The sequence below is a fragment of the Durio zibethinus genome, chromosome 12, assembly GCF_047325235.1.
Source record: "Durio zibethinus cultivar Kanyao isolate XHJ-2024 chromosome 12, ASM4732523v1, whole genome shotgun sequence".
Taxonomy (NCBI): domain Eukaryota; kingdom Viridiplantae; phylum Streptophyta; class Magnoliopsida; order Malvales; family Malvaceae; genus Durio; species Durio zibethinus.
Genome location: NC_143173.1, coordinates 20,114,663 through 20,141,205, shown reverse-complemented (window position 1 = coordinate 20,141,205; position 26,543 = coordinate 20,114,663). Strand labels below are relative to the sequence as shown.

General features: G+C 29.2%; 1 protein-coding gene across 7 annotated transcripts; it reads right to left on the bottom strand.

The window, feature by feature from the left end:
* Positions 1 to 12,799: 12,799 nt before the first annotated feature.
* LOC111296198 (putative disease resistance RPP13-like protein 1) lies at positions 12,800 to 24,394 on the bottom strand. Of its 7 annotated transcripts, none has more exons than XM_089741041.1 (11): positions 20,185 to 24,394; positions 16,481 to 16,570; positions 16,307 to 16,365; positions 16,146 to 16,186; positions 15,983 to 16,064; positions 15,448 to 15,656; positions 15,043 to 15,349; positions 13,773 to 14,534; positions 13,582 to 13,697; positions 13,370 to 13,487; positions 12,800 to 13,233 (listed from the first exon to the last, which is right to left on the bottom strand). In XM_089741041.1, the coding sequence occupies exon 1, from the start codon at positions 24,392 to 24,394 to the stop codon at positions 20,252 to 20,254; it is 4,143 nt and encodes a 1,380-aa protein (XP_089597167.1). In that variant the 3' UTR covers positions 12,800 to 13,233; positions 13,370 to 13,487; positions 13,582 to 13,697; positions 13,773 to 14,534; positions 15,043 to 15,349; positions 15,448 to 15,656; positions 15,983 to 16,064; positions 16,146 to 16,186; positions 16,307 to 16,365; positions 16,481 to 16,570; positions 20,185 to 20,251. The 7 variants fall into 7 exon arrangements, 6 of the variants coding, with proteins under 6 accessions (XP_089597167.1, XP_089597166.1, XP_089597165.1 ...); XM_089741040.1 differs by having other exon boundaries at positions 16,307 to 16,350; XR_016326078.1 differs by lacking the exons at positions 16,481 to 16,570; positions 20,185 to 24,394 and adding exons at positions 16,793 to 16,921; positions 17,017 to 18,467 and having other exon boundaries at positions 16,146 to 16,350.
* Between the last annotated feature and the right edge of the window lie 2,149 nt (positions 24,395 to 26,543).

Sequence of the window (26,543 nt, the reverse complement as noted above, 5' to 3'; positions counted from 1 at the left end):
TTGGTTTTAACGGTAAAGAGTTTAGTTTTTTTTTTAAATAAGGTTTTGATTTTAAATTTTGTAAAAAAAATAAAAACAAGCTTAAGAGAATTTGTCTCTTTATGAAATTAGATTTGATTCGATTTTAGATTAATCGAAACTTAAAATAATTGAAAGATCTTAAACTAAATATATATATATATATATATAGGATGTGGAAATCATGCGGCCACAAAATGAATAAGAAAAGGAAAACTCTGGACTGCTAATAGTAACATTTGCAATCAAATTATCTAAGCTAGATTTTGAATTTTATAAGTAATTAAAATTTTCACATTTTCAATTAAATATAAATTTTAATTTTAATAAAATTTATTTTACATAAAACTTTTATTAAATTTTTTTATCACAATTATAATAATTTTTAATATTATTTTTAATCTCATCAAAATTAATTCTATCACCATACTTTTCACTAATATTTAAATATAATAATTACCCTTCCAAACATAAAGAAATGCACACAGAAATGTACATAACTCCAGTAAAACACATGCATCATCATAAAATTTTTTCATGAAAATTCTGGATGGATATAGACCTTCAATTATTGGACTGAGTATGAATTTTCTTCCTTGGGCATGATTTCATCCAATATTTTCTTCAAAAACATCCAGTGCCACATACAACGATTTAGGTTTTTTCTTTATCAGTCTTTTTAATGAAATGATGATATGTCAAAAGATTTTGGGAATCTTTTGTTTTTACAACTGACCTACAGGTACCTTTGGCATCTTAATGATATGTCACGAGCCTTTCTGGACGAATGCAGCACTAACAAAAGCAGATGTGATAAGTAGGATTGAAAAATAAGTAATCCAGATTTGAAATTATAGTGTTTAATTTGGTTTTGATTAATTTTTTATTTAATTTAAATATTAAATATATATTAAATTTAGATTAAATTTTTAATTGGAAAGTAAAATTAAAAATATATATTTTTATTAATTTTTATAAAATAAAATAATTATTTTATTTACATTTATTAAGATATATTAAAAATTATATTAAAATAATAAATAAAAAATTTAAATTTAAATTTTAAAAAATAATAAACCAAATTAAATCAAATTATTAAAATTCAATTTAAATTTTGAATTAAATTTTTAAAAATTTTAATTATATATTATTTAAAAAATTAAATTAAATTCGACTTATCGGTTACGAAACCTTATTAATTCATCTCTTTATTAATAAAAGAGCTGACCTTTTTCAAGAGAACCTTATAAAATGGACTTTAAAGAACAAAACGGATATGGACACTACTTTTTTGGGACTAATTAGTTTTTTATATTTAAATTATATTATTTGTATTAATTTTAATATTTAATAAATAAAAAAATTGCTATCAAATAATCAAATTTCACTTTCTTTAAACATTAGTTTCCCTTTCTGAGAGAGTTAGTGGTAAATTTTTTATGCAATAATATTGGTGTATAGATTGACTGTTCGTGGTTCTTTTCTAAAAATATATGTCCTTTGTGAATCAGTATTTTGTTGTTAGCTGTTGAAGCAAGACTTATGCTCCTCCCCACTATTGGTCCCACTTAGGTAATAATTGCAACAAAGATTCCTTTGTCTTTTATTTTTTTTTAAGATACCCTTTATTAAATTCTATATTATGGTTACATTTAAATTAAATGATACTAAAATTAAGTAAGAAAGAGTAATTTTTTTTTTGAAAATTTAATTCATTTTAAAATTCTTTTATTTTACAACTTATCTAACTGAAAAAAATATTTTTAAACCTAAAACTTTTAAATATTAATTTTAAATAACATGTCAATTATACTAAAAACTAATCAATCGTTTTATTTAATTATTATGCTATCAATTAATAATTTACTTTTAAATTATCAATGATTTAATAGTAATTTATAAATGATTTACTACTAAATTAGTGATGATTTATTATTAAATTACTGATGATTTATTATAAATTATAATTAATTTATTATTAATTTATTATAAAGTTATTAATGATTACCTAATTTATTACTAAATTATCATTAATTTATAGTTAAATTATCAGTTATTTACAACTAAATTATTAGTGAGTTACTACTATATTTTTAGTTATTTACTACTACATTATTAATAATTTATTACTAAATTATAAATGATTTACTATTATATTATTATGTATTTACTATTATGTTATTATTGATTTATTACGTAAATTTTCAATTATTTCTACAAAATTATCAAAAATGTATTACTAAATTATCTATGATTTACTACCAATTATCACCTAATTATATTAAATTTTTTATGATTTATTATTAAGTTATCACTAATTAACTATTAAGTTATCGATTATTTACAATTAACTTATATTAATTTACTTTTAAGTTTCAATGATTAACTACTAAATTGTCATTTATTTATTATTAAGTTGTTTATAATTTATGACTAAGTTTATCAATTAATTGCTATTAAACTAAAATTAATTTACTATTAAGTTATCAATAACTTATTATTAAGTTATCATCGATTTATTACTATGTTATCAATAATTAACTATTAAATTATCACTTATTTTTTTATTAAACTGTCTTTGATTTACTGATATACTGTTATGCATTTACAACTATATAGGAAATGCGGAGTTTAAAAATTCAACAATATATGAGATCATTTTCTTTTTATATAATAACATTATTACTTCATTTAAATTTATATTTTTTTACTAAATTTTTTTAATAATTTAATGGTAAGTTTATGTTAGCTCCAAAGATGAAAGTTCTGACTTCATTTATGTTAGTAATCAAGGTTTATCCATAGTAACTTCAAGTACAAACAAATTATTAATGATAGATAATTAAATTATCATTGATTTACTATTATATTGTCAATAATTTATTATTAAGTTATCAATGATTTACTACTAAATTATATATGATTTACTACTAATTTATAAATGATTTAACATTAAAATGAGTTACTATTGAGTTATGGATGATTTTGGTTTAAATTGTTGATGACTTACTTTGAGGTTATTAATTATTTATTATAAATTTATAACTAATTTATTGGTTATTTATCAATGATTTACTACAAAGTTATCGATGATTAATTAATTTATTACTAAATTATCATCAATTTACAACTAAGTTATTAGTAATTTACTACTATATTATCAATAATTAAGTTATCAATAATTTACTACTAAATTATCAATAGTTTTCCTTTATATTATCATGTTTTTACTATTATGTTATCATTTATTCATTATTTAATTTTCAATTATTTACTATAAAACTATTAACAATTTACTACTAAATTAGCCATAATTCATTATCAAATTATTACTGATTTATATTAAATTATCCATAATTTATTATTAAGTTATTGCTGATTAACTATTAAATTATCGATGATTTACTACTAAATTATTTATGATTTACTCTTAACAATTAATTACTATTTAACTAAAATTGATTTATTATTAAATTATTATTGCTATTAAGTTATTAATAATTGATTACTAAGTTATCAATGATTAACTACTAAATTATAACTTATTTTTTAATTAAGATATCTTTGATTTATTACTTTATTGTTATGCATTTATAACTATATTATAATTGATTTACTATAAGTTATTATGTATTTATTATTATGTTATTATTGATTTGCTATTAAGTTATCAATTATTGACTACTAAGTTATCATTCATTTACTACTAAGTTATACTTAGTACTTTTTAAGTTTTTAATGATTAATTACTACATTATCAATTATCTATTATTATTTTATTATTGATTTGCATGTATTCAGAAAAAAAACAACTACAATATATGTTAAATGATATAATTTGTAAGATAGAGAAAGTAAGAAAAAATTTAAGTGTAGAGGACTTGAAAAGCAATGAATAAATGCTATTAATTTGCTATTCATAGTTTAACACGTAAAAATAAGTTAAAATCATAGCTTTTCATACTAATGCAAGTATCAAAACTAAATTAAATAAATATATACAATATATTTTAAGTCAATATTTTAAATATATTTTTCAAATTTTTTAGTTCATGATAAAATAATACATATTAAGATAAGTTTTATTGATGATTTGATTGAATGGTTAGTTATTTACGTATTTTTATTCTTGTTAGTGAAATACAATTGCATATAAAAAATTGAAACTCGAAGTATTTTGCCAATAATAAAAGTAATAAATTTTGCTTTATGTTTCTATATTTAAGTATTTAACTTTTGGTAAAAATTTTGTTATATATGATAAAAGCAACAAGAAAAAAATTTATTAAATAGAATTTATAAAAAAAAATAAGCAGACAATAATTATAAAAAAAATTAAGTTTACAATAATTAACTTCATATTCTCCTTCAAAAATTTCTTCTACTAAATGAAAAGATAGTATATTTCTAATTGTTGCTTCATTCTTACTATCATATTCAATATTACTTTCTTGATATTTTGACTTTTTTGTTCATTTGAAAAGAGTAAATAATATTTCAATGGTCATAACAACCTAAATAATGTTTAACTTCGTATTGTCTTCTTAAATAAGTATAAATTATAATATCTCTTTCAAATAAATGTTTGAATTGTTTTTCTTAATCCATATAACAACAATTTGATAAGCAAATGAATGATTATAAACTTATTAATCTAAATTAGCATTTCTACAATAAGAATTTCAAAATCTTTAAAAGAAGGTATATCACATAATCTCCACTAAACTTAGGTATAAGGATATTTCTTCTGAAATTATCATTAGTATTCCTATAACTTTTGTACTTAAATTTTTATTGTATTGTGTTCTCATTTTATTTAAAATTTATTAATGTGTCATAAAAGTATAATTAATTAAAAATAATATGGATTAATCAACTTAAATTTGAAATAATTCAAAACTCAAATTGAATATATATAAAATTTTTACTAGTTTTTAAATTTTAATTTAATTAAAAATTAATATAATACTCTTAATTATAAAAATGAATTAACTTAATTCGATTTCAATTTATGTTAAAAAGTCAATAACCTAATAGTTATTTCAAACCTAAAATGATTTAATATAACCAAAATTCGATTTGAAATAATAACTAAATTAGAATCTAAAAGTTCTTATTTCTTTTTCATAACAATTTAAAAGTTTTTTACTTAAATTTTTTTCTTTCATCTTAAATGTCTCATTTTTATTAACTTTGTGATTGAATTAGTTAATTAATTTTTAACAATATTTCTAAAGTGAAATTGCAATTAGAAGTAATTGAGTATATTATTATTTTTTATTTGGATTTAAGATAATTTGAATCCAATTTTTTAAACAAAGATAAGTATGCATCAATTATTAAGTCAAACTCACAATGTGCATAAGTGAATAATTGAGTATACTACGAATAGAAACAAATAATAAATCATAACTCAACCTAATTGATTGTTAATCTTAAGTTTAAAACTCTACTCAAAATTATAAAAAATCAAAATTCAAAATGATTGAAATGTTAAATACATAATTAAATAAAGATTTTTCAAATGAATTTTGCTAATGAATGCCCTTAAATCACTTTTAAATTTAGTTAAATTTTAATTTATAACAATTTTTTATATTAAATATAATAGTGATAATTAGTTTAATGAATTTTAATACTTTTGAACAAATATTACCTAATATGATAACTTTAAAAATTTTGATACAACAATGAATAATCTTCAACTGATATAATAGAGAAAATGAGAATATACAATCCTAAAGAAATTTGAAATCATTACACTTATATGTTGTTTATAGAAACATTATATAACACTAACATTGTTTGCCATACGAAAAAGAAAGATATATATGTATAACTAATGAAACTTTTGTCTCTTTTTTTTTCCTTATGATAATCTTTCATTAATACTTCCATAGTTTATTTGTAACTGTATGTTTTACCAATTGAAAACTTAATTTTTTTATTGAAAAAATTTTATTATTTATAAGTTTGTGTTATATTAAAAATATTAAAAGACAATTTTAAAAATTAAAATAACATAAAATAAATTTCTAACCTTGATACTTGTCATGTTTTTTTCTTAAGAAAATTTCAATTCTTATAATAACAAGCTTGTTATATATCGCTTATATAATTTATAATAATTTCATTTTCCTCATTAATAATATAAATTTTCTTGAATAAATGTAACTTTAGCTTAAATAGGTTCAAAAGATGATTCCAATGAATTTTGTCATAACTTAAAAGAATTCACCAAAAATAATTAATCTTATTTCATTTGATAATTTTCTACTTAAAATAGTTCACTTTAGGTTGTTTAACCACCTAAATGACCTGAAAAATTGAGTAATTTAATACAATTAAATAAGACTAAATCATCTTGATATAGAAATTAGTCAAGATGTACAATTCTTATGACAATTTGGTCCTGAGCTACTGGTAGCTTTATTGCAATGTAAATCATCTAATTCTATGTTAGAAAGTCCAATTGAAATGTTCAAGGTATTCAATAAATCATATAATGTCAATTGGTGGTGGCGGGTCAGCAATTTATTTACATTTTTTAATTAATTTTTATTCATTGAAATAACAATTATAAAATTTTGGAAGAAAAAGGTATAAAAGAAAATTTAATTATACAGGTCAAAGAATGATATTCAAAGGACTAAAATGATTGAATTATGTTATCAATGATCGACTCATAAACATATAAACAATATAATCATTAACATACACATATCATTAGCAAATCAATTAAAACAAAAAATTTAAAGGCCAAAATAGGAAAAAATAAATATGCTTCAATAAATTAATTATGATTATCTTTAATGAAATTATTTATTAACATAAATTTCATGCACAATTGTTTTCACAACAATAATAATAAAAAAAAAACTCCATGTAATTGTCTTATTCTTATGCACACTAATAAGTTATAATCTCGTTATATTTATATTTTTATTTGAAGTGAAAATTATATTTTGTATCTTACTATGAGTTTAGTTATAAAAAATGTATAATAATAAAAAATAAGATTTATTTAAATTAAAATTTATAAAAGTTATTAATGGCATTTAATCAATCACTTGTTGTAGACATCTGTTTTCGTCCGAGGTGCAATTGAATTCTCGATTTGGATATTTTCGATCATCGGGCTTTGGAGGTGTGCATGTTTGGACTTTTTACATTTTTTTTTTATTTTGTTTGGGTTGTGGGCCCAATAACCGTTAATTAGAGGCAGACTTTAGGCCTAACCTTATTATTATTATTATTAATCGATAAAGAGAAAAAAATCAAAAGAAAAATCAAATATGTTAGAAATCCTTTGCGCAAATTTGACAAAAAGATTTTGGGATTTCATATGATGAAAATGGGAAACTAAAACCACACAACCATTGACCTCCATCAAACCATAATAGAATCCCAACATTCAAGTGTGATTTGAATCAGTGAATCCCTAAAACCTCTCCTAAAAAAGGTTATAAATCAAACATAAATTCGTATGCAAGGGAAGGGAATAGACAAGATAGAAAGGAATAAGAAAAATTTCATAAAAAAATTTTAAGATTTTTTTTTTTTGGAAAAATCGAGTTCTGGAATTCATGGTTGGGATTTGGTTTTGGGAAATATAAATCTTCTGAGGTTCTAGGATTAAGTCTTTTTTTTTTTTGGTATTCTTTTGGATTTGTTTTCAAAATTTTTTTCCTGGGTTATTGTTCTTCGAAATTTAGTTGAAATTTTCGATTTGTTCCTAATCTAGGATTTTGGAAAGGTCTTTTAATTTTTTGGGTTTATTTGGTTTTTTTTTTAGGTTAACATGAATTTTTTGGTTGAAACTTGAATTTTCCAGCAGGGGTTTGCATTTTTCGGTTGATTTTCATAGTGACCAAAGGGGACTTAGGGTGGCTATCTTCTAGGTTCATAAGGGTTTTTGGAAAACTTGAAGTTTTTGGTGGCCATTTGAATTTCACGGTGATAGAAATTGGATATTTGGTCGGTTTCTTAAGGGGTTGAAGATTCCGGTTGAATCTTATAGAAAGAGGCCAAAGTGTTTTTCTATAGAGAGAGAAAGGACTAGGCCAAGTTTGAGGAAAAATAAATGATTTTTGACTTATATAGTATAATCACAACGGCATCATTTGGAGTAACTAGGGACCTGTTAGCCCGTATGTAACCTGTATATCGACCCGACAAGGATCTAACTTACAATGCAAGTATTCCTTTTTCTTTTTTTTTTTGTTTATTTTCTGTTTTTATATATATTATATTTATATTTAATTTTATTATTTTTAAATGGTTGATTATGTTGACGTGATGAAAAATTTATTTTTGCAAGATGTTTTTACTAGTTTATTTTTAGTTCTTATTTCAGCATAAGTTTATTATATTTGCATGATACATTATATTGTATTGCATGATAATTTCAAAAAACAAAAAAAATATTTTTCAATCCTGTCAAACTATTGAAAGATTTAAATTTTAAATAAAAGCCTTAGCAACGTATTGGAAGGCCAATGTTTTTAAGAAAAATAGGTTTTACCAATATATTAGAGAACCTTATAATTTTCAAAGATAATTTTTTAAAAAAATAAATAAGCAAAATTTTTTGTTTATTTTACATAAAATTGGACCAATGAATAGGAGGAGAATTTTCACTATAAACCCAGTTTATAGATATCTGTTTCTAGATATAAAATTAAATGAATCCGACGATAGTATCTCTTCAAAGCATAACAAATAGTTTCGTTAAATACTCTTAAGGTAAGAAAATATTCCTAAATTATTGCTAACATATTAGAATAATTTAAGAAAAATTTTTAATATTAAATTATTTGATAAATTTTAATATCTTTGAAGGCTTGGATAAATTGAAATTAAACTGATATTATCATTTAGATAGGCGCTGTGAGGGTGCTATAATATTTCTCACACGTAATTACACTCTTGAACGTAAAATCTGGTTCCGTAGACTTGAATCTACTATTTAAAGAAACCTAAGTCAATATTAGGACTCTTCTTTAAAAGAGAAAAATTCTGTTAAGGTGATCGATCATACCTAGACAAAAAAAATCAGTAATGACTCCTAAAATTTATGTCTAGTGATAGATCTATGGACCTATATGTTATGACACTTGTAACATTTTTAAAATTAAAATTTTATTAAAGATATTTTAGTCAAATACTTTTAGCACTTTTTGAGATTAATTATAAAAAAAATCTAATAATAAAAAGAAATTTTCTTTAAATTAAATTTAATAAATGTATTTTAATCAATTACTTTTAATATTTTTGAAGTTAAAATTTTAAATAGGTTAATTTTACATAAACTCTAATTTTAATTTTAGTTTATTTAAATTAAACTTAAATAAATTAAAAAATTATATATTTAAGGATAAATTTGTTAATTTTAAAATTCATAAGAGTATTTAGGTCGATTATTCTTAATACTTTTGGAGTTAACACTTTTGTATATAGATAATAGTGGACTTTTGTATTCAAAATACAATGTGATGACACAACGTATAAATAATTAAAAAAAACACAAAAATAATATAGTTTGAATTTTATTAAAGCAATATATGTGTTTAACAAAAATCAACAAATGTATTTTGTGTTTTTCTTGTAGACACAATTTGTAACATGTATTTTTTTTTATAAAATACAACATGGATAAATGAATTATAAAATTTATATGAACTGTAATTATATGAAATTTATCTTTTTTTTTGTGGATATCAATCTTACCGAAACTAAAAAAAAAACCCGATTTTTTATCCTAATAAAGATGGAGATGAATTAAATTTTGAGATGGGCATGGAAATGAATATAGTTTTAATTTTTTTATTTGGTATGAATACAGAGATGGATAATATAACATATGTTTTGTACCTGTATCTTGGTATATTTTTATATATTTAATAAATTAATTTTTTATTTAAAATTAATTAGAACAATATATTTATATTTAAAATATATATTTATAAGAAAATTATGTAAATATATAAAATAAAATTAAAAAATAAATTCTATTTTTTATATTTTAAAAAAGTTACGAGAATAAGATTACCAATTAATATTTATAGGGATTAGGATGTGAATGAATTTAAAATACTCAACAATATAAATACAAAAATAAATAAAATATAAAAAAAGAAAATAAAAAATATTCTATCTACCCAATGCCTTGCTGATTGATATGCCTACTTCCTCCTATAAATGGATGACTGATGGGGGTTTGGAAATTTTGAAATATTTTAGTAAGTTTGGGCACTGTATAAAACCTACTAGTATGTTATAATTATTCTCTTAATAGTTCTCTTACCTTTTTTATGCAGGCTTTTCTTGAGGAAATTAATGCATCACCCTATCATTCTCTTTATTCCAAATCTAACCATCAATCTCCCTTCAATTAAAAAATCAACTTTAAATCTACCTTTGCATCTGCAGCGGGGAAGAACTACAAATAAGCACATCATGTTAGGGAGTTTCCAATACACCCTTGGCCTACTTCAGTTATGTTAGTACATCAATGCCTATTGCATTAACAGCAGTGCCAAAACATTGTCTGTTATTGAGGCAGCAACCACTTCAATGGCCATTGTCCTTGAGAAGGGACCATTTAAAAAAATCAATGCAATTTGACAGATTTAATGAGCTTGGTGGGTGCCAAAAGTCCCCAAGTCAAGGAGGTTGGGCTTTCAAGCCAGCCCTGCTCCTATCCAGACGTTTCTGACTTGCCCCATGGACTTGATTCGTAAGCATTATTGTGGAAAATCATAAGGATGACATTTGACCTATAGGTTTTGATAATGGCTTTCAAATTAGGAGGCCCAATGGCAACGAAAGTTTCAGTTATAAAAAAAAAAAAATGGCTGCAAGAAACTGATCTAGCATGGGCAATGCTCTCATTTCAGTTGCAAGAGGTTGCCCTCACTGTCCATAGCCTACAGCATAGCAATTTTGGGCTGGCTAGACTGATACCTCATAAGGTTAACTGGTTACGGATACAAGCAGGAAGTTCTGCAAATAATAAAAGTGGCCATAATTCATATTGTTTCTCACGACTGCTTAAATATAATAGTTTCAATGGTAAAGGGGTTAAAGCAGTGTTATTTTACACATATTAAATATTGTGTTTTTTATGATTTTATATTTAAATTGGACATCTTCACCTAGTGCCAATTTATTTTAGGTTGATATCAAAACCTAAATTTTGTTAAGTTATTCTTATCTATTATTTTTACTTGCTACCCTTTTAAGTTTGCTACTTGCTAAGCTTCTAACTTTCCCTATATGTGATGGAGGCCCCTCAATCTCTTCACGGTGTTAAGCACTAAATCTTCCCTAATTCCATAATTGTAGCATTTCTAGTGCAAGAAATCTACCATCAACATTGGTACAGACTAAAAACAAGCATAGATCATACACTTCTTTAAAATGTTCTCACTGAATACAAGATTGGAATTAACCTTCCAATGCCTTGAGACACTTACATTAACATTGAATAAACTTCTCAAAATGAGACAAAATTAACTTTCAAAATTATGTTCTGTATAGATTGACAGCTTAATTCTTTATACAAAAGTTGTTGGTTGCTGAGGGTGGAAGAAAGAAATTAAGAAACTGAACTCAGTTTCAACAACAGCAAAATGCGTTTAGCGTTGCTTTTGACTTGCAGAATTAAGTTGATGAAGTAACGGCTGTGATTGCAAGGTCCATACACCAGAGAATGGCATCCCACGTATTCACAGGGTTAAAATGGAAAGCATATCTTTTGTACATAGTCTAATATATGTGCATTCAACCAAAATTAGCATGGTTGAATCAGTAGCGAATCGCAGATTTTGTTTTTTGGAAGTGTTCACTTTTAATATATATAAAAAAAACTAAAGATGAATTTATTAATTTTATCGACAGAAGGAATGTCAAGTGAAAAATTTTGAACATCTATGAACACCCTATCTATATACGTAGATCTAGAGATCAAACCTATTCATCGTTTAGTGTACATTTACAATCCCGAAAAAGTTAAGAAAGAATCTTATAAAATATGGAGTGGCAAGGCAAACAAAATCTATTTTCAAAGCACATGAAACAGTAAATATGAAATTAAAAATTCAATATGACAGTGCATATAAGCATTGCAGAAAAGGTTCATAATATTCTGGTGTGTATAACTGGTTTCAAAAATGTAAACCCAGAAAGAAACCAAGATGATAAAATTCGTTGTTGTGTTCCAAGATCATCAAGAAGAAAATCATTTTATTTTAATGGCTCAAAGCTTAATATGCTTGCACTGAGACACACTTTGATAACAAAGTAGCAACACCACCGGACAAATTACTCAATTGAATGAAAATGTAGCCAAGGTTTTCGAAAATGGTGGCAATGTACTTGTGAAAGCTATGACAAATATCTTTATGGCAGCGAACCTCATGTCTTCAAGAAACAGAGATATCCAAACACAAAGAAGAAAGTACAATGGATGGGCACATTTTTAAACAGGAGCGAAGATATTAAACAATCAGTTATTAGGCCAAAAGCATCCTTTTTCACAATGATATTTAGAATTAAGATAGTAAGTTCGAGCTGTAATATATAGCTTGCCATTTTTTTTTCACAGGTCAACAATTTTCTTTATTGTTTTTAGCCATTTCTTAAGTCTCAAGATGAAATTTTTATTGCAATTGACTCCAGCTTTGGGAGATTATCAAAGCAAAATTTATAACTAGTCACAACCTTGAATGCACAACTTTTTCAAAGTTTGGGACAAGAATTCTTCTGAAAATGAAAGCAATTTTCAAAGTTCAAATTGAAATCTGTATTAGCATGTGTTGAGGGAAGAAAGAAAGATCACTTCAATGTTCATACTAATTACATAGCAAGAAAGAAAGTTTTTGGTCTAATCTTCCATGTAGAAATAGTAAAACAAATCATTTTTGGAGGGATTTTTGTTTTCCTGCTTTGGATGATTGTGCCACTGATAGTAGTATCATTGCTATCACCATTAACAAATCTTTCGTCATTTATCAGTTCAGTTCCGATCAAGGCAGAGAAGTTGATATTAGCCGATCAAGCTTCACATGGTTATGGTGAATGGTAGTGGCAGTAAAGAAATCAGTGTAGCATTGTCCTTCTAGCTACATAGATTTGCTGATGGTGGCAAACTCTTTCTATATGCATTTCTAAACTTCATTTCCTTTTGTAGAACAAAAGCTTCAGCAACTTGAACTGCAACCAACATCAATAATCAAGTTAAACCTTCATGTATTTGAAAGATAACATGTATTTAAGCTTAGTATGGTCCATTTCTCTTTCAATTATGTAAATATAGATAACATGTAAAAATCTCGGAGAAAGAACTAACCTCTTATGGCTCTTCATAAACCTTTTCAGTCCTTTTATAGGCCAGAAAGCTAAATCCACAGAGAGATCCAATAGAGAATTTTAGCTCATCCTTTAGGTAAAATGAGCATTCAATATTCCTGTATTTCCAGAAGCAGGATTAATGGTTTCGAACTTTGATTTACTGATGTTCAAATCAAATGGAGAAAAATATTGTTTAGATTTGATCTATACCTGATCTCTAACTTTGAGTTAACCTGCTACTATAATCACTGTCTTTTCTTTTTGTCAAATCAGGCTGAGAAACAGATCGAGATGTGCAGCAGAAAAGGGTTTTCTGATCTACCAATCTGCATGGCAAAAACATAGCACTCATTTTCACACAATGCCTCGGAGAAGGAGGCGCCAAGTTTATTTAACTTTACCAAAAAGGGATGTGAGAGCCAGCGTAGGAGCTGGGTTTATTTATCCTTTAGTTGGTACAATGAGCACAATGCCCAGGGCTACCAACAAGGCCTTGCTTCTATGAAATTGATATTGACACTGCCACTGCAATGGTTATTGGTCTTCCATGAACCTTTAATTGAAACCTCTCTAGCAGGCCTGATTCTCTAAGGTGCTTGCTGAGGCCTTCTCAAGTGCGGGCATGCAGCAATTGAGCAACAACTCTATCTGTCACAGTTCTTGGAACCTCTGTTCCTTCACTTTTTCCAGTTGTCCTTTGTGCTACTTTAACATAAATTGAACACCGCATTTCTAAACTTCCTTCATTTGCTTTTGTAGAACGAAGGCCTCTGCAACTTGAACTGCAACCAACATCAATAGTCAAGTTAAACCTCCATGTATTTAAAAGATAAGATGTATTTAAGTCGATCAAAGCTCAGTATGCTCCATTTTTCTTTCAATTATGTAAATATAGATAACATTTAAAAGTCTTGGAGAAAGAACTAACCTTTTATAGGCCAGAAAGCCAAATCCACAGAGAGATCCAAGAGAAATTTACCTCGTCCTTTTAGGTGAAAGGAGCATTCAATATTCCAGTATTTCAAGAAGCAGGATTAATGGTTTGGAACTTGTATTTACTCGTGTTCAAATCAGATGGAACAAAATATTGTTTAGATTGGAACTATACCTGATCTCTAACTTGAGTTAGCCTTCCACAGATCGTAATTTGTAAACCTTGCACACTGCCCACAAAATCAATTTCAAAACATCAAGATTACTTCAGATACTTTCTTCAAGGTTTGAATTTCAGATGCAAATCAAAATTATCGGCATCTCCATGCTACCAAAAATCATATAGCAAGATATAAGTGTCACGGACCTAAGAATAAGTCCCGAATCCCACATCGAACATAATAGGAAGGTCATTGGGGTATAAAAGGGTTCACACCATCTCCACCTTGTGAGCCGCTTTTTGTAGGACAAAACCGCAAGGCCAGGGGGGCCAGAGCGGACAATACCTCACAAGGGTGTGAACCGTGGCATGAAGGCTGATCTGGGACGCCGGAAGGGTGAATGCCCGGGTCCCGCAGCTGCGCGGGTTCGGAGCTTGAGTCTCGACCCGTGACAAGTGGTATCAGAGCCAGCCCTAAACCGTTCGATCCACGCCAAGCACCTCGAGAAAGGTAGGTAGGGTGGCCAGCCTCTGTGACGAGGGTGTCATGAGGTTGGGTGCAGGAGAATGTCACGGACCTAAGGATAAGTCCTGAATCTCACATCGAACATAATAGGAAAGCCACTAGGGTATAAAAGGGTTCACACCATCTCCGCCTTGTAAGGCGCCACCGTGACATGAAGGTTAATTTGAGACGCCGAAAGGATGAATGCCCGGGTCTCGGAGCCACGCGGGTTCGGAGCTTAAGTCTCAACCCGTGACATAAGCACTTGGTTACCAGCTACCTTTGAAGTGGTTTAACATGCTTGTAACCTGGATATATCATGTCTCCAAACAAAAGTGTACCCACTTTTATTGACAGCTTTAAAGAATGGCATGGATTGACTACAAAGAAAAACTCAACCAGGTAAGATGGTTTAGTGGAAAAGAAGAGCAAAAGCTTGGGTGCTTCTTTTAATCATTGCGTCAATGGTGTCACTTACTGATGCCTAGGTTCAATGTCACGGCTGGTACAGTATCTACATTTCTCAGACATTGAGGCACAGGCAGGGAAGCTTCTCCTTAAAGCATAAGCTCAATGCATCTGTACAGTTGTTCTGGTAAGAAACAACATACGTGTTGCACTGCCTGGTCTGGTAAGAAACAGTTGTGCTGCACTGCCACTTACCATTTTTTATCTTCTTTAAGTTCCCTGGTACAAGTTTTATGACAATCTTATAAGAAAAAATGGAAAAAATTAAAAGTTTCATGTCAATTTCTTAGATATTGCAATCTATAGGTTAAACAACATGCAACAAGAACAAATACTCTTTCTTTGAGAAATAATCAAATGATATGAAAACATAGAAGCGTTTTTAGAATATCTATCAATTAAAGCAATTAATAATAAAGTTTTGTAATCTAACATGCAAATAGAAAGTATCTAGGAATAAAAGACCTCATCAAAGGTTTCAGAATTAGCAAATATTTTAATTTTACCATTGTATCAGAAAAAGTATTATTTCTGTTGGTACTTACTATCTCTTCCTCCCATCATCCATTTTCACACCTTGTTTCAGCATGGGACTAGCTTCTAGACCTTCATTGAGCTCCAATTGGACTGAAATTACAGAAATTGAAGTACAAAAAAGAAGCTATAATTACGTAAATACCTGAACATTAAATAAAACCAGCTTCTTACCATTTACATTGTCTCGCACATTCTGCAACTTCCATGAATGCCTGTAAACTAAAAATTATCAGTTCCCTCTTTCCTAACTCAAAGTTGGGATGCCGGTCTTAATTAATATCATTTCATGCTAAAAAAGGGATGAAAATCAAACTGACAGGAAAGACAGATACCAGACAAAGATCCATGTGACAGGCGGTCCAGACTCCTCGCATACCTGAAAAATGAACAACTGTAATATCTATAAGTTTCAAAATGGAAGTAAGACGAATAACAATGTTTTTTTTTTAAATTGGATATCCATTAGAATGAAAGTGGAAAAGCTTTTCCAAAGTGAAATAACTAACCTTGAGTATATGCAAAGGATAATGTAAATTTGTAATCCCTCATTCTTCCCTTTACTTTTCATAGATTAAACAGCTTTCAATTTGACTTCTCTGGATCATAGATGAATGTACAATCAATTTCATCTTTGAAATATATATCTAAATAAACTGAACGTTTCTATGTCACATGTAACATATGCAAGAATTGTTCAATAGCAATGCAAATTTCTCAAAATCGATTTTTATATGCAATATCATATATAATTGTGAAACAAAATCCTCCTAAAGTTTTAAGTGTCACATCTATTCTGATGCATTTCCAAATTGTCATACCTGGGACATCCTCTAATTGATTTTAGTCAAATTCCTCTTGATAACATGTGAAACTACTATCAATTTGGAAAAGAGCACGTGGACAATGTTGAACCACTCTTGTTCTTTATCACCTTCCTTTGCACCATTCTGTTAGCAATGTTCAATTATAAATATATAAATAATGAAGGTTATTAAAAGTAGTGTAAAAGAAAAGAATAAAAAGGAATTTTTAACTTCCATACTTAGGTTTCATTGCAAATATGGAAGAAGGTATACTCTTTACTTATGCCATTTTCTTCTCCATGAGATGAAATGGTTCTTGTTTTTCCACCTATAAATAATAGATGAATCTTTTATCCATGTCTTCATAGGTGATAGGCTGTTATTTCACAATTGAGCACATGAACTCTGCAAGAACAAATAATGAGGCCTTCTTAAAATGTTGCAATGATGGATCATAACTCCTAATAATTACATGTCCAATTAGCTATAGAAGAAACTAAAACATGTAAAATTATCCTGAAAATATTGTGAACACGAAAAATAATTGTTTTAAAAAAATATACCTGGATTTTCTGACTCTTTTGAATAAAATGAAAGATTATGCTAGTCCGGAACTCTTGATTAAAGAAGATCAGTTCAAGTTTGCTAATGCTCCAATATAGTAAATATTTAGATTCAACACAGAAAGAGCTATACTTGTGCTATCAAAATTGGCAGGAAAATTCATAAACCTCTGCTCCATATAACAACTAGCACCAAGTGTTAGGAAAATCAACACCCATACAAAGAACCCACACAAAATAGCAAGCTAAAATCAAGAATAAGAACACACAAATACATTTGGTTCGACTCAACTCAAAATGGCCTACTCCAAATACAATTCACTAACAAATAAATCTTTATAATTGAAAATAATCTACTAACAAATAAATATTTACAACTGTGAGAGACTTTTAAAATAAGAAAAATCTCCAAAAACTCTTTACTCAAAACTTAACCTAAAACCCAATTACACCATTTTAATAGCTTACTCACCTAGCTATTCTCTTGGTGTTTAACTATCTAGGACTATCAAACTAAAACCAAAACATTTTATTTATAAGGGTGAAACCTCTTATAGCTTTACTAAACTCCGAATGTGGGATACAAGACAAACTCAAAATCTCACTAACTTTCAATGTGGGATTATGAGATTCAAGGTAAATCCCAACAAATCATGCCTTGACTTGAATCTCCAAACACTTTAACAATATCTGTAAAGCTAACACGCTTACATTTCTTCTTTTCTTTCATCACAGGGATCCCAGCAACGAAGCCTCCATCAAACATGTACAAATGATTTTTGACCATATTCCCTTGTAGAATCACACTATCATTCTTGTACACTTTCAACTAATCATTACTACCATAATATGTGTATCCCCGAGAAGCTAACTCACCCAATTACAGTGACAACTTGGTACATACCTTACATGATGAAGCATCCTAACAACACCATTGTGAGATCTAAGGCGAACACTCCCTATGCCTTAAATCTGCACCTTTTCTTTGTTAGCAACCACAATATCTCCATACTTCTCATTCTCATCCAACTTCACAAAGCAACTCCTATCCTATCATTGCAGACATGAATTGTAGCAGCTGAATCCAAAACCCAACATTTATCATCTTTCAAAGTCAGAGCCTCATCTACACAAGTCATCAAAACAACATCATCATCATCATCAGACATGACGGCAGTAGTATCTTTTTTTTTTCATCTGATTTCTTCTCATCATTCGCCCTTTTGAAAGCAGCCATATCCTTTCTCAGCTTCCTGCAGTATATCCATTTTCACCACAATAATAACATTTTATGTCACTGTAATCTTTATCTCTTGACTTAGATCTTACTCTTGATCCATCAATCCTCTTTTGAGTCCTCCCTCGATCAAAACCCTGTACAGCTAGTGTATTCCCATCAGGTGATGAGTTCTAAGCTCCCATAAACCTTTCATTCTCGTGCAATAGGACAGTCACATCATCCAACTTCAAAGTAGACCTACCCATCAACATAGTCTGAACTAAAGGCCTAAAAGACTTGGGCAAAGATGACAGCAAAATTAAAGCTTTCTCTTCATCTTTTAACTCATCAATAGAAATTGCTAACAATTGATAAACCAATATATTAAACTCATTCAGGTGATTATGAAGACTCGTACCTTCTTAATACAAATCCATCTTCAAACATAATCTATTAGTCAATGACTTTGAAGCATAAATACCTTCAAGCTTATCTCACAAACTTTTTATAGTACTTTCAGTCAACACACTATACTTTACCTCTAGAGCGAGTGCTAATCTAATAATATTAACAGCTTTCTTCTGAATCTTATTCCAATTAGCGTCAGACATTCCCTCAAGCTTACTACTCTCTAATGCCTGATCCAATTCTTATTGTATACTTTGTCATAACATAAAATTACTCTTTCCATCAAATAACGGAATCTCAAACTTAGGTATAAGCATACCAAACATACCTACTTTAGACATCTTCAAACATTGTTTCACGATCTCTTAGGCCCATAAACCTTAAACCTCGAACCTCACTCTGATACCACTTGTTAGGAAGATCAACACCCACACAAAATAGCAAGCTCAAATCAAGAATAAAAACACATAAATATATTTGGTTCGGCCCAACTCAAAATGACCTACTCCAAACACAATCCACTAACAAATAAATCTTTACAACAAAATAGCAAACTCAAATAAAAAATAAGAACACACAAATATATTTGGTTCAGCCCAATTCAAAATGGCCTACTCCAAATACAATCTACTAACAAATAAATATTTACAACTGTGAGAGACTTTTAAAATGAGAAAAGTTTCCAAAAACTCTTTATTCAAAATTTAAACCAAAACTCAATCACACCCTTTTAATAGCCTACTCACCTAGCTATTTTCTTGGTGTCTAACTATCTAGGACTATCAAACTAAAACCAAAACATCTTATTTATAAGGGTGAAACCCTTTATACCTTTACTAAACTCTCTATGTTAGATACAAGACAAATTCAAAAACTCACTAATTTTCGGTGTGGGATTATAAGATTCAAGACAAATCCCAACACCACAAAGACCTATGTGAAATCCTTTTCTACAACTTCAATCTTTACTCTCATCAGATAACAAGCATTGTGTAGATAAGGTCGTGGTTAGTATCTTATGCTGCAAAAATAACCGAAAATCTCTTTTTTTTTTTAATTAATGGAAAAAAATCAGTGGATCATGAATCTAAAAAAAAAATTAAATGTCTGAAGATTAATAAAATAAATTGAAAGTGTTTTCCTTTCTCTTTAGTGTATACATTTGAAGATGTAAGGAACACTCTAATAGTAAAAAGATGAATTTGAAATTGACATGCCTGAGACTTTGATCCATTGACTCTTTTGTTTTCAACTTGCTGCTCTGAAGAATTATTGTCTAAACCATTATCCTCTGAAACGGAAACGGCTCTGATCATTAAGTTGCACACAAGGTATATGGGCTATCTTGGACCACTCTGGTCCTTTATCCTTTCCACACCGTTCTTTTAGCACTGGACATCTCCTAATATGTAGCCGCAAAAGTGAAGAAAGCATCTTCTTTTCCGGAAGAGACTTGAGGTTTGGGCAAGAATCGATGGACAAGAACTCCAGAGAGGTGAGGTCCTGAAAGCACATGGAGGATAGGGTTTCTAGTTTTGGGAAATTACTGATGACGAGAGAGGTGAGAGAGCAGGGCAGCGTCATTCCTATCTCTTCTTGTGGAAACAACACTGCATCGGGACATCCATTTTCTATCCAGAGAGATTTAAGAGAAGTGAGTCTATGCAATCCCCAATCAATTAGTGGCTTACAAATATTGGGTCCTTTGATGGTAAGTCTTTTGAGATTAGTAGGAATGCCCTCTTCTGGGAAGGATGTCAGACTTGAGCAATTTTCTATTTCTAGTTGTTCTAGACAGCTGAGGTTGTGTATACCGTCGGGCAGAGCTTGGAGTTTTTCACAGTAACTGAGGCGGAGGACTTTGAGGTTTGAGGTGGACAAACCACTTTCCGGAAAGGAAACCAAATTTGAACAATATAAGTCTATGGACTGGAGATGGCTGAGCTTGTTCAGGCCTTGAGGTAAATACTTAATATTTCTACACCCAAGGATCCTAATACTTTCAAGAGAAGAGTTATCTTGAATTTCTTGAGCTATGAACTCTAGCTTTTCACAATTGTATATTTCCAGTAGTTTAAGCCTCGTGGGTAACTCCCCTCTTGATGATAAAGATACCAGAGATGGACAATTGTCAATATACAACAGTTCAAGAAGACATGCACTGCTGAGGTTAACATTCTCTCCCTCTTCCAACAAACACCGTATATTTGTACAACCAACAATCACCAGGCTTTTAAGATTCGAAGGCAAATTGTAGTTTGAAAGAGAAAGCAGAGTTGGGCAAGACCAAAGCTGTAGCACCCTAAGTGATGAGATGTAGTGCAAGGTTGTTGATAGCTTTTCTAACCTTTCACAATCCCTTATTGTCAATTTTTGAATGGTGCAAGGGATCTTCAATTGCATCAATTCTTCTCTTTCCTCCTCTGCCCCTATGGAGACAAGTTGCGACCACTTTCCAATACTCAATTCACCAAGTGACATCGACTGAGTTAGCAATCCCCAACTGTTCTCTTGCAAAGAGCACAATTCCTCACAATCTTCGATCTTAAGGGATTCCACTTTTATTGATCCTAACGTCAACCATTCTGCTGCACAAGTAAACTTGGGAATTCTTGAAAAGCATACTCTTTTTATTGAGCTGTTGTCTACAAAACCTTTATACACTACCTCGTGGCACCCTTCAATCTCTAATTCTGAAAGCATTGGAAGGTTTTGAATTGAAATCACCAATTTCTTACAATTCCAAATCACAAGTTTCTCCAAAGAAAGATTTTCTGGTATACTTCCCAACAGTTCCGGACAATTCACAATACGAAGCTCTCGAAGATTAGAAAACTTCTTAGCTTCCTCATTAACTTCACAAAAGTTCCAATTCTCCCATTTAGGCATGCCTCTAAATTCTAAACTCTCTAATGAAGGAAATGCATTTGGCGCATTCATTCCAAAGAACTCAACACCCACACTAGTTACATTGTCCAATCTATTGATGAGTAATTTTTTCAACAATGGCAATTGCCCAATTGATGGCAATGATGTGCAATTTGGACAATATTCAAGACATAAAGATAGTAACTTATTGAATGAAGAATCTCCTATCCATTCCACCAACCTCACACCATAATAGCCCTTGAGGCGAAGCTCCTTAAGTTTTTCTGAAGGACGAAGCAAATGCAACACTTGTGTCTCGATTGCTCCATTTCTATTCCCAAAGTCTTCACTCCACATCAATTCTAACTTATCCAGTCCTGATTTCTCATGTAACTTAGCCTTCAATGCATCTTGAGTTTCAACCACATTCTCCAACCCTGAAATATAAAGTTGACCCTTGAGATTTGATAAAGCATCTAGCTCTCTTATTTGACATCCCTTGCCCTTTTGCAAAACAAAATTGGATAGTGTTTGAAGATCACTTAGCGTGCAAATATTACTTGGCATGCCTTCTAATTTATTTGCACCTGTGATATCAAGATAACATAGGTTGACTAGGTTTTCCATATCTGAAGGTAGCTTTTCAAGCATCTCACACTCCCTTAATAGAAGGGTTTCTAAATTATAGAGGTTACTTACGGACTCCGGTAAGCATTTAATATGAGTGCAAGAAAAATCTAGGAATCGTAAGTGTTTTAAATCTCCAATAAAATCCGGTAATTTCGAGATTTGATACCCTCTCAAAGAAAGCACCCTTAGGCATCTCAAAATTGGCAACAAATGTGTTAGAACATTATTGGTTACAAAGCAACTCCAAAAATTTGACAGCCAAAATGGTAAAAAAGTACGTAAATGTTGCACTTCACCAATGCCCTCAAACTTTTTGATGCCATCATACAAACCACCAATGTAAGATAAGTGGCGAGCGTGCTTTGAAATTTGCTGATTACCCTCTATTCTGAAGCATATTTCTCCGGCAACTGATCGAGCCAAATCATTGATGAGGTCATGCATGACAAATCGAGATCTATCTTTGTTTGATATTTGCAAAAGAGACCTTGATACTAGATCTCTAAAATACTTGTGGCCTAGATCTTCAATGCTATGCTTATCTCTTGCTTCTTGTAAAAAGCCTTCTGCCCTCCATAGCAAGATTATTTCTCTCTCTTGAAATTCATAGTCCTTAGGAAGAATGGAGCAATATGCAAAGCACCGCTTCAAATGTGGAGGAAGATGATGGTAACTCAATTGGAGAGCTGGAATTATGTCAAACCGATGGTCTGATAGCTTCCATATCTCACTCTCCAATATTTTTTCCCAAGCTTCGAGGTCAATATCAGTACGAGCCACGCCTCCAAGGGTTTTAGCAGCCAAAGGCAAGCCATTACACTTTCTCACTATTTTCTTAGCAACTTCTTTTAGATTTGGATGTCCTTCAAAATCTTTTGCTCCCAACGCATGTTGAGCAAATACAGACAAACAATCATCTTCTGACAAAACTTCCAAAGAATAAGCAAAAGAAGCACCCATTGTAGATGAAACAGCAAAACTTCTTGTTGTCAAGATAATTTTGCTTGCCGGAGTCCTTGTTAGAAAAGGAGATTGTAAAATGGTCCAGTCATGATAATTCTCATTCCAGACGTCATCCAAAACGATCAAAAAATTTTTCCCTGACAACTTATTCTTTAATTTTTCTTGAAGAGAATTCAAATCATTGTCATTACATGGCTCTGAAGTGACTGCTTGGAAAATTGCTTTTGTTATTCTTGTGACATCAAAATCATCAGAAACACAAACCCATGCTTTGAGATCAAAATGATCGTGAACAGTAGCATCATTGTAAACAAGTTGGGCCAAGGTTGTCTTACCGATCCCTCCCATTCCAACGATGGGAATCACAAAATTTCCGTCATCATCACCGTTGAAGACCAATTCAAGTATTGTCTTCTTGTCTTTGTCTCTGCCATACACCTGAGCTTCGATCTCCAGAGAAGTAGGCTGCTGCCTTTCTTTTATTCTGTTGGATTTCGAGCAGTCAATCATTCTCAGTTGCAGCTTATTTTTTTGAGGCTCTAAATCTTTCAATCTGGAAGTGATATCTTTTATCTTTGACATCATGTCACTGTTACAGAAAACATCGTTGAATGTATCAAGTCTGGGCTTCTTACTTGAGCTACCATGACGTTCCAACTTCAAATTGCGCTTGGCAATTTCCGTTTCAACCTCGTCCACAATGTCATCCACATCGTATGCCATGTTTTGGAGGTCTGACAACCAAAATTTCACAGATTGATCTTTGACCTGCCTCTCCTCAGCATCATCAAGCAACGCACGAATCTCCAGCAATTCCTTCTTCAACTTCTCAAGCTCTTCTTGAATCTGCTTTTCACTGGCAAATTGAAAGAATTCAAAAGAACCCAACTTGTCTAGGAGATAGTCAAAGAACTTGGAGACAACAACTTCTCGTATAGCGGACAAGGCTTCGCTAAGCAAAGACATGGTTGGATTGCGTAGTTGGAAGAAATTAGGGAAGGAAATAAGATATAGAGAAAGCTGAGAAAAGAGTTTGAGCTAGCAGTAAATAATGAAGTTGGGTAAAGATGAATTGTTTTATTAGATGACTTTTTGTTCTCTTTCTTTCTTTTGCTGATTGATTTCTGGAATCTTTTTACAAGTCAATATTGGACTCACATTGACTTTTGAACGCACTAACACCCCCGCTACTGGCTATTGGTAAAGGACGAAATTTCAATTGAGTTCTTTCTGCAATTTCATCGATCCTACACAACAAATCCAACGCCCCTTAACTCAACTTTCATGGGTAATTTCTAAGTTTGAATGTTGAAATGGGGCAAATATATATATACGCACAATTACTTTCCAAGTTTTATCAACAGATTTGGTGTATATATATTTGCTAATTCTATTGTCATCCTATATATTTTTTTATTTGTGATTCTTAAAATAATGGTGTGCAGGACGATTCAGTAAAAAGGCATACAAAAAATTTAAATCCATATCTAAAAAAAAATTGATGAGAAAATCATTAATTAATTATATTAATCCTTGGAAAATTAATTTGGCAAATTCGATTTTTTTATTTTTAAATATTTTGATCACTAAAATTAAACATATTAATATAAATTATGTAATAATGTCAAATTAAGTATAATTAAATAGTAGTATTGGAGACTATATTATATTATACTATATTACTGCAAATTCTTTTCGTTGCTAGTGCTAGCCTTCATAAGGCTAAGGTTGGTCCGACTACATACAGAGGTGATAATGGCGACAAACGAAAGTTGACAGATGTTTTTGTTTGGAAAATAAATTAAATTTATTTAACCAAAAAATCATTAAAAAGCATACAAAATGAAATCGAAGGAGAACAAAAAATCATGATGAGTATTGTATTTTCAAATTGGCACCCCATTTTTGAACTAAACAAAACTAAAAAAATGAGGTGTGGTTTGGAATCTTTTATTTTTGCAACTGACCTACAGGTACCTTTGGTATCTTAATGACATGTCACGTGCCTTTCTGGACGCATGAGGTACTAACAAAAGCAGATGTAATAATAAATGGGTACGCTGCTATTGTTTTGAATAATTGAGTTGAACAGCTACAATTTGTCCTAACTCATTAGTAGAATTGAAAAATAAGAAATCAAGATTTGAAATTATAGTGTTTAATTTGGTTTTGATTATTTTTTATTTAATTTAAATATTAAATATATATTAAATTTAGATTAAATTTTAAATTGGAAAGTAAAATTAAAAAAATTTATATATTTTTATTAATTTTTAGATATTTTAATTTTTATAAAATAAAATAATTATTTTATATTTCATTTATTAAAATATATTAAAAATTACATTAAAATAATATCTAAAAAATCAAAATTTAAATTTAAAAAAATAATAAACCAAATTAAATCAAACTATTAAAATTCAATTTAAATTTAAATTATATATTATCTAAAATATTAAACTAAATTCGACTCTCTTGTTACCATCCTTATTAGTTCATCCCGATATTAATAAAAGAGCTGACCTTTTATAAGAGAACCTTATAAAATAGACTTCAAAGAACAAAACGGATATGGACACACTACTTTTTTGGACTAATTAGTTATTTGATATTTAAATTATATTTTTTTATTAATTTTAATATTTAATAAATAAAAAAGTTGCTATCAAATAATCAAATTTCACTTTCTTTAAACATTAATTTCCCTTTGTGAGAGAGTTAGTTGTAAATTTCTTATGCAATAATATTGGTGTATAGATTGACTGTTCCTGGTTCTCTTCTGAAAAATATGTCCTTTGTGAATCAGTATTTTCTGGTTAGCTTTTGAAGCTATCCTCCCCACTATTGGATAATTGGAACATTTAATACAACTACAAAATATATATATTTTTTTTATATTTAAAAATATATATTTATAAAAAATTACATAAAAGTTACAAATACGAAATTACACATATCTATTAAATATTTACAAAAATAAAAATATGAATAAATTTAAAATACCCATTATATATGAATACAAAAATATATCTAATATAAAAAATATGAAATGAAAATAAAAATATTCTATCTATTCCATGCCTTTCTGATTGACATACCTATTTTTTCCTATAAA

Excerpts from the sequence above, each read along its gene's own strand:
- LOC111296198 (XM_089741039.1), bottom strand. The coding sequence starts at position 24,394 with ATGTCTTTGCTTAGCGAAGCCTTGTCCGCTATACGAGAAGTTGTTGTC.